The sequence below is a fragment of the Glycine max genome, chromosome 17, assembly GCF_000004515.6.
Source record: "Glycine max cultivar Williams 82 chromosome 17, Glycine_max_v4.0, whole genome shotgun sequence".
Lineage (NCBI taxonomy): Eukaryota > Viridiplantae > Streptophyta > Magnoliopsida > Fabales > Fabaceae > Glycine > Glycine max.
In genome coordinates this window covers 13,721,309-13,730,991 of record NC_038253.2, presented here as the reverse complement: position 1 = coordinate 13,730,991, position 9,683 = coordinate 13,721,309, and the positions used below count along the sequence as shown (strand labels likewise).

At 34.7% G+C, this 9,683-nt stretch overlaps 1 protein-coding gene across 1 annotated transcript in view; it reads right to left on the bottom strand.

Moving 5' to 3' along the window:
• The window catches only part of LOC100797191 (ACT domain-containing protein ACR1), a 12,360-nt gene extending 2,997 nt beyond the window's left edge, over positions 1–9,363 (bottom strand). The window contains exons 1-6 of the mRNA XM_006601402.4: positions 9,086–9,363; positions 8,857–8,902; positions 7,890–8,004; positions 6,979–7,046; positions 6,054–6,703; positions 5,281–5,356 (exon numbers count right to left, since the gene is read on the bottom strand). Coding sequence (XP_006601465.1) covers positions 5,281–5,356; positions 6,054–6,703; positions 6,979–7,046; positions 7,890–8,004; positions 8,857–8,902; positions 9,086–9,156 — 1,026 coding nt within the window. The 5' untranslated portion in view covers positions 9,157–9,363. The remainder of the gene's footprint in view (positions 1–5,280; positions 5,357–6,053; positions 6,704–6,978; positions 7,047–7,889; positions 8,005–8,856; positions 8,903–9,085) is intronic.
• Between the last annotated feature and the right edge of the window lie 320 nt (positions 9,364–9,683).

Here is a 9,683-nt window from a genome sequence, read left to right as displayed (position 1 = left end):
GCCTCCGAAATTACGAATTCCTGCGAGCTGTAGAGTATGAATAATTAATGCGTAGCACAAAATTACATTATAATTCCTCTCTTTAGAGATAAGATGAATCATTGGGTGAGTGTGTTAAAACTTTAAAAAAAAACTTAAAAATAAGTATTTTTTAAGTAAATAGAATTTGCTTCTTAAAAAAACTTTAAAACTATTTATTTTATATAAAAATAGTTTAGACAAATACATCAAAAAATTAAAAAATGCTTATTTTATTTATATAAAAAAAAACACTTAAACAAACTAGCCGATTGCACTATATAAAAAAATGTTAACCATAGAGGCTTGAACAGTGATAAATACTCAACAATACCTATTATATATATGTAAAAAAAAAATCTTTCCATTACATCATATTACTTATCATACTTATAGTTATACTCCTTGAAGTTTTTGAAATTACATACTATTTCTTTGCCCTTTTGAATATAGTATGGTAACAAACAATTAAAGATATTATTATAATATATAATGATTTAAAGTTAAAATATGTCTTTTATCTTTATAAATATCAAAATGTTTAGAATCCGTCTCTCAAATTTTGAGTATGCTTATTCAAAATTTTGCAACAACATATTAATGTAAAGATAGAAAAAAAGATCTTAATCAAGCTGTCATTTCCCGCCAAATTCATTTTGAACTCTAACAGTAACAAACTTTGTAACTGCTTTTGTGTTAGTTTCTGGATCTATTCTCATTCTCAATCTGTATATAAGTTCATTTTGCTCAATGAATAAGACAAAATCTTGTTTTGATCTCTTGCTCAATTTCTTTGTTTTCTTGTTCATAAGTTTTTCCTCTTTTCTTCTCGAGCAATAGCCTCTGCTTTTCTTTATCTCGATAGCTACTGCACCTAATGTGCAGATCTGTGCATGGTGATTTTCTAGTTCAAGCTTGATTTGTGACATGGTATCAGAGCTCTTCAAAGAGCTCTGCTGCGCAATCAAGAGAAGTTTCCGAAGCAATTTATCCTTTCTTCACCTCTGTTTTGAGTTTCATCTGGCTTTGATCTTCGATTGTGACAATGAGTGAAAGAGATACACACATCCCAGCCATAGACAACTTCCTTTACTTGCATCCAAGCGAGAATCCCGTGGTTTTGCTTGTATCTCTAGTTCTTTATTCCACAAATTATCCCTCATGGAGAAGATCAATGATGACTGCTTTGAGAATAAACTTAAGTTTGTTGATGGAAGAGCAGCTGAGCCATTGAAAACTGACCAGACCTATGGAGCTTGGAAGAGGAGCAACAACATGGTAGTCTCATGGATTGTACATTCTGTGTCTATGACAATTAGACAAAGCATTCTATGGATGGATAAGGCTGAAGAGATCTGGAAAGATCTAAAATCCAGATATGCACAAAGTGATTTACTCAGGATTTTAGACCTTCAACAGGAAGCAGCTTCGATTAGACAAGGTAACCTCTCAGTTACAGAATATTTTACAAAACTACGCATAACATGGGATGAGTTAGAGAATTTTAGGCTTGATCCTACATGTACATGTAGTTCACGATGCACTTGTATAGCACTTAAAACTGTAGCACAGAGAAAACGAGAGGATCGGGCAATTCAGTTTCTTAGAGGTTTGAATGAGCAATTTGGAAATGTAAGATCACATGTACTTCTCATGGATCCACTTTCAGAGATTTCTAGAATTTTTTCCTATGTTGCACAGCAGGAGAGGCAGCTTGGAAATAGTTTGATAAATGTTAACAGCATAGAAATGAAACCCAGTCTGTTCAGCAAAACTGGTTTGCAATTATTGTGGAAGGACTGGACATACTGAAAGTGTATGTTATAAAAAACATGGCATGCCTTCGGGTAGTAATGAGAGGAACAAGATGAATAGCTTTAGAAATAATAAGATCTGCACTTAGTGTGGAAAAACAGGCCATACAGTTGAGGTTTGCTATAAGAAACATGGATTTCCACCAGGTTTTAAGTTTTCTAATTCAAGGAGCAGTGCAAATAGCTTGGTGACAAGAGATGAAGCAATCACCAATGATCAAACACAGCAAATTAAGCCCAAAGAAATTCGATTTTCACCTGAGCAATACAAAGCTCTACTTGCCTTAATCCAGCAACCAAGTGAAGGGAATTCAGACAGTATGTCTAGCAGTTCAAAACAGATTGCCTCTTGTTCAGTTGATACAACACCAGTCCATGGTAAGCACCCATTCTTTGTGAATAACACATGCACACACTGCACTTGGGTCTTAGATTCAGGTGCAACAGACCATGTGTCGGCATCTCTTAGTTCTTTTAAATCATATACAAAATTGAATCCTCCAATCCTAGTTAAGCTTCCCAATGGTCACCATGTGTCAGCTACACATTCGGGTGATGTATGCATTTCTGACTCAATAGTTTTGTTTTCAGTTCTATATGTTCCAGCTTTTTCTTTTAACTTGATCTCAATATCTAAGTTGGTTTCTACAAACCATTGCAAGCTTATTTTCTCCTCTGATTCATGTTTAATGCAGGATGCACTCACTCAAGCCAAGATTGGTATAGTTGAAATGAGAAATGGATTATACTATCTCACTCCAACCAGACCAGCCACTTGTAGTATTGAAACATAAATTGTTCATCCAAATTGTACCATCATACCAATAGATCTATGGCATTCTAGATTAGGACACCTGTCTTTTGAAAGATTACAGAAAATGCAAGGCACTTATCCCTTTCTAAAATTCAATAAAGATTTAGTTTGCAATGCATGTCATTATGCTAAGCATAAAAGGCTTCCTTTTTTAAATAGCAGTACATATGCATCATGTAGTTTTGAAGTTTTACACATAGATATTTGGGGACCAAGTGCAAAAACATCAATGCTAGGACATGTATTTTCTAACAGTGGTTGATGATCACACACGATTCACTTGGACATTTTTTATGCATACCAAATCTGAGGCTAGAAAACATATTCAGGATTTCATTATTTTAGTTCATAATCAATTTGATAGTAAAGTTAAAGTTATAAGAACTGATAATGGGGATGCATTTCTTATAATTGATTTTTATAGCTCAAAAGGTATTGTGCATCAAACCACATGTGTTGAAACACTTGAGCAAAACGGAATTGTAGAAAGAAAGCACCAATATTTATTGAATGTAACAAGGGCCCTTGTATTTCAAGCAGATTTGCCTCATAGTTTCTGGTCATTTGCTTTGACTCATGCAACTCATTTAATTAATTGCATACCTACTCCCTTTTTGAAAGATGCATCTCCATATGAAATACTTTTTGGAAAACCATGTGATATATCAAATCTTAAAGTTTTTGGATGCCTATGTTACATTTCCACACTGTCAGCCAATAGGAAGAAGCTGGACCCAAAAGGCCATCCATGTGTGTTTCTAGGCTTTCAACCAAATACAAAAGGATTTTTAGTTTACAATCTTCACACAAATGATTTAACAACATCCAGAAATGTGGTTTTCTATGAAAATCATTTTCCTTTGCATCATACAACCCAAGAAATTGAAACACAGCCAATACCACCCATAATTTCTCCTACGCCATTCCAATTTGAACAATATTCATTTGATACACCTGCTTTTAACCCCTCAAATACCTCTATGCCATCTGAACCAGTACTACGGAGGTCAACAAGAGATAGGAAAACCCCCACATTCCTTACTGATTACCACACATTTCTCAATTCAACTAATACACTCAATCTAATATCAGCTCCAGTGATGCATCCAGGCAAGAGTTATGTAACTCATCCTCTTGATTCAGTTTTGTCCTATTCTAGATTGTCTCCATCCCACAAACATTTTGCCTTATCCATCTCCACAACTGTTAAACCAAAGACATACACTGAAGCATCTCAGCATGATTGCTGGCTTAAGGCAATGAAAGCTGAGTTAGAAGCTCTCCAATCGAATAATACATGGACTCTGACAGAATTACCACATAACAAGAAAGCAATAGGCTGCAGGTGGGTTTACAAGGTTAAATATCATGCAGATGGATCCATTGAGAGGTACAAGGCCCGATTAGTAGCTAAAGGATATATACAAATGAAGGGGCTAGATTTCTTGGACACATTTTCTCTAGTTGCCAAATTTACTATTGTCAGGTTGGTTTTGGCCTTAGCTGCCATAAATGGTTGGCATCTTAGGCAATTAGATGTAAATAATGCCTTTCTTCATGGGGAATTGAATGAGGAGGTTTATATGCAATTGCCACCAGGAATGGTAGTCCCTCATTCCAATCAAGTATGTCGATTAAACAGATCACTCTATGGCCTTAAGCAGGCTAGTAGATAGTGGTTTCATAGATTGTCTACCCTTCTTCTGAATAATGGGTTTAAAAAAGCATCATCAGACCATTCCTTGTTCTTTTCCTTCAATAATGAGAGTTTTACAGCAATCCTAGTCTATGTAGATGACATAGTTCTAACTGGGAATGACATTAAAAGAATCAATCAGATCACTTCATTACTAGATGTTGTTTTCAAGATTAAAGATCTAGGTAATTTGAAGTTCTTCCTTGGAATTGAAGTGGCTCGATCTCCTCAAGGCATCCACTTATGCCAGAGAAAGTATACTCTTGATATTCTTTCTTATTCTGGTATGTTAGCTTGTCGTCCAGCTGCTACACCAATGGATTGTACTACTCATCTTCAAAGCCAAGGTGACCCCCTGCCAGCTACAGCTGCTTCTTCCTATCGAAGATTAATTGGCAGACTTATATACTTAACTAATACCAGGCCAGACATTTCCTATGCTGTCCAGCAACTTAGTCAATTCATGAATGTCCCAACCATAGATCACCAGAAGGCTGCCTCGTGGGTTTTGCGATATCTGAAAGGATCAGCAGGACAGGGCCTACTCTACCCAGCTTCAGGATCCATTCATATTCAAGCCTTTAGCGACTCTGATTGGGCTGGATGTCATGATACCAGGCGCTCCATTACTGGTTACTCAATTTTTCTTGGAAATTCTCTCATTTCATGGAAATCTAAGAAACAATCGACTGTTTCCCGTAGCTCATCTGAGGTAGAGTATCGAGCACTAGCAGCAACTACTTGTGAGATCCAATGGCTCACTTATCTCCTCCTGGAGTTTCGCATTTCATTTAATCAACCAGCAAACCTCTTCTGTGATAATAATTCAGCAATCCAAATTGCTTTCAACCAAGTATTCCATGAGAGAACTAAGCACATTGAATTGGATTGTCACATTGTTAGGGAGAAATGTTTGAGTGGTCTTCTAAAATTGTTACCAGGTCCTCTATGCAACTAGCCGATGCATTTACCAAAGCCTTGCAGCCAGCTTCATTCAAATTCATGATTTCCAAGCTGGGAATGATGAACATCTATTCCCAGTTTGAGGGGGGCTCTTAATGAAGCTGTCATTTCCCGCCAAATTCATTTTGAACTCTAACAGATTTGTAACAAACTTTGTAACTGCTTTTGTGTTAGTTTCTGGATCTATTCTCAATCTGTATATAAGTTCATTTTGCTCAATGAATAAGACAGAAGCTTGTTTTGATCATCTTGCTTAATTTCTTTGCTTTCTTGTTCATAAGTTTTTCCTCTTTTCTTCTCGAGCAATAGTCTACTTTTCTTTATCTCCATAGCTACTGCACCTAATGTGCAGATCTGTGTAGGGTGATTTTCTAGTTCAAGCTTGATTTGTGACAAAAGTAAGAAGAAAAATATCATATACAATGAGAGGTAAAGGTGACAAAATAAATTGGGTTAGTAGGATTAATCCAAACTTGACTGATGAAATATAAGACTTGAATTGAAATTTTTTAACCCAAATTAGATGTGAAATTTTTATTTCGATCCAATAATAATTCAATGTTTGTTAAGCTCACAAAAATCAATCTTTTATAAGACTTAGTTTCATTTTATATAGGCCCGAATTAAATCTGATTACTTTTGTTCAACTCGTTATAACCTGCAACCGCGTTGGACTGGATAGTACATTTTGCCAACTATATATTAAGAGGTGTCGGTATAACTCTAAACTCAAACCAATATTTGAAACTATGTAAAAAATCCAAGTACCTGGTCAGCCATGGAGCCATTGGAGCTAACAGCCGCATGAAACACCTCGTACTGCATGTCGGTGAGCACGCACACAGTATCAAAGAAAAGTTTAGGGCGATCCCTGCTCCTCACGTTTACCACCCAGTACCCCTTCACTTCGTATCTTCCCACGGACACGTTTGTCCCCTCACACCCCTTCTCTCCGTGGCACGCACGCAACCTCTCGTAGTCCCCGTCGGCGTACATCATCTGGTGGAGCCGCCGCTCGGTATGGTTGCGCCCGCCGCCGAAGCTCCTCAGCCTCAACCTCACTCTATCGTCTTCCCCGTTCTTCCCATCACGGGCCTTCACTACGTTCTGGAGCTGGGCCTGGACCTGGGCCAGACGTTCTGCATTAATGGGCCCGAGTTTGTTTGCGTCCTCGAGGTGGATTATGCAGGCCACCCTGTCATTGTGGGTCCAGGCCGTGGCAGAGGTGACGTTGAAGCCCAGGCCCAATAGAACCGCTGATATCTCCGAGAACATGCCATGCTTGTCCGTTGTGGTCAACTCTATTGCTAAGTTCACCACTCGTGGTGGTTCGTTGCAGCTTGTTAGCTCTATGTCACTTGAAATTTCTTTGTTGCTGCTTCTAGACTCGCACAGTGCCTACAAAATTTCCGGAGCTATAAAATTGAATTGATGATTAAAGGGAGAAGGAGGAAGAGAAAAGCCTGAGTTTGAATCTCTCCTGTTAATATTCTAAAACTATTCACAACTTAACATTTTTCAATAAAAAAAAAAGATATAAAACTAATAATTAATATTTTTCGATTAAATTTTTTTTAATAAAAAATAAATAAAATCTCATACTTTTAGGTTTTAGGTTTTAAGTTTAAGTTTTGAGATCGGTGTGAGGAATATAGAAAAGACAGAGAGACTACCTGTTGAATGTAATGAACGAGCCCTACGTCCGTAAGCTTGTTTCCATCCTGGTCCGTCACGTGGAACACTGCAACGTGGAGTCAACAGTGACCCATCGAGAAGCTAGTTACTTGCAAATTCAATTAATCTTATAGATTATTGTTAACTGTTGAGAAATAATTAGTTCGGGTTGTTTCGTTAATCTTTTCCAAGTGTTTATAATAACATTAAGTTAAAATATTAATTTAATCTTTCAATTAAACACGAGTCAATTTGACTTTTTATGTTATAAGAGCAAATTCAATAACATTACAATCTTCACTAATTTGATTTCTATCATTAGTATACTTAAATTAATTAAATTGCGTCATATAAACACTACTTTCATGTAATAGTTATCGAAAGTTAAAGGTTAAATTTGTTCAATTATTTGTAATATTAACAATTCAGCTGGTGTATGGTGAAATCAAATTACTTTTGTAGTCTGCATAAAAAAAACCACTTCTGTAGTTGTTAAAGATTATTATTATTATTATTATTATTATTATTATTATTATTATTATTATTATTATTATTATTATTATTATATAAAAAAGAGGTTTCTTCCTTGTTTGAAATTTCAAGGAACACAAACAAAGAAAGTAAAAATGATGATATAACTTTTGGTTTTGGTACTTACAATTTTTCTTATAATATCGTGTGGTAATTGATGGTTTACTCCTAATGTATTTACCCATGTTTTTTTTAGCTTTCTGATACTTTATTTCTTTCAAATAATAGAATTGCAAAAACATTTCTTTAAAAAAATTGCAAAAACGTATTTCTAATAGTACCTCAGTTCAAATTAGGAAAAGATTAAAGGTTGTGTAGGATTATGGCATGCAATTAAATTACAAATGAAAGTCTAGACTGTATATTAAGGGATACTGACCATCCATTAGCCATCCACCGTCGGAAGAAATGTATGATTTGGAAATGACGAGATCAAGATCTGTCAACACCTGGGCCATCTCCAATAATATCCCATGCCTGTTGGCGCTATCAATCTGTAATTTATACCATCGAACAACTTATTAAAATTAATATACTTAAAACTAAAATTCAATATGTTTTTTTTGAATCTGTCGTCAATTAAGTGATAAAATGACATCATTATCATAACCCTTAATAATATTAAAAAGCTTAATTTGTAAGGTAACATATCATTTAATTGATGATAAAGAACTTCAAATAAAATTTTTAATATATCAATAATTCAAAATAATAAATTTTTTTATTAAGAACTTAGAATAAAATTCTATGATTTTTCAGTCCCCTTTACAAATATTTAAGCTTATAAATAAATTCAAAGCTTTTTTTATTTGGTAATTGTTTTCACCTCTTCATTGTTTACTATTCTATTAGTATTTGGCTTCTAGCAAAAAAATAATGATTGATTCAACTGTCTGGGATCGAGCAAGAGTTATTTTTTAACATATGTAAAATTAATTTACTGTTTGTAATGGCGGTTAGGGCAAGCACAAGCTGGTACCACAATTTTATTTGCTTTTGGCTTCTCGATCATAATGAAAAGTCAAATAGTTAAGCTCTTACTATAGTGCATTCTAATATATATTGGCTTAGGTTGAGAGATATATATTTCCATATTGGATATGTATATATCTATTTAAGGAACGTGTACTGTTTTCTTCCAAATCTCCTAATGCTCAGTGATTTATCATTATCATGCATAAAGAGCTACAAGGACTGGTTTAAAATTTGTGGGCGAAAACGGTGGACTCCACACAATTAAGAAAGTTCAACTATAATGAATAATAAGCCTAACTCATATGACTGATATGTAATTTCCTTTATTATATACAATTTGGAATGTAGCTACACAATTAAATATAACGTACCTTCACCACTGTGCATTCTCTGCTGGAATCGTTGTCTATACAAACCCTGCTCGTATAGAACAAGAAACACATCAAGTTGAATTTGATGAATTCATTAATCTTTTATATAATCTATATCATGAGCCAAATGAAATAATTAAAAATCAGTAAGTGTTATTTTTCTTTAATAGATAATTATTAAACTAGAGAATAATGAAATATTCACACGAGGAAATGGTTTAATCAGTACCTGGGTGGATAGATTCTTTCTATGAGCGATTCAATCTCCCCGTGGATGTGAGGCTCGTAAATTATCTCCATCTTAATTGTTTCACGAACAAGGCCTCAATTAGAGTTTTCAATTCGTTAAATTTTGTTTATTTCGACGATTTATCGTGGAGTTGTGCATGTATCTACATAGATTCCCAGGCTGTAGTTAGAAACATTCAAACTCTAAAACGCACGGTGAAGAAAGTGCGTCCATTTAAAAACAGCATATGGGCCAACGAGGCGATAATGGAGCGCTGTCTTTCTTGTTTTCTAAGTGATGACATACAGAAACCCATAACACAAGAAAATGATTGATATATAATCATTAGGGTTGGCACCTTGCCGTCTTAGAAATTCCCTTTTGACTTCAAATATCAATAAATAATTACTTTATTCATATGCAAGTAATTAAAAAGAGCAAGAAAATAAACCAATCGCTTATGAATATAAGAATTAACAACTTTAAAGTTATAAGATTAAAGTTGTAATCGAAAGAAAAAGAGAAAAATAAAAATTATTGGTTCGAATCTGTTTCACTAACAAAAATTAACATATAACATTACATTTATGAATAAAAT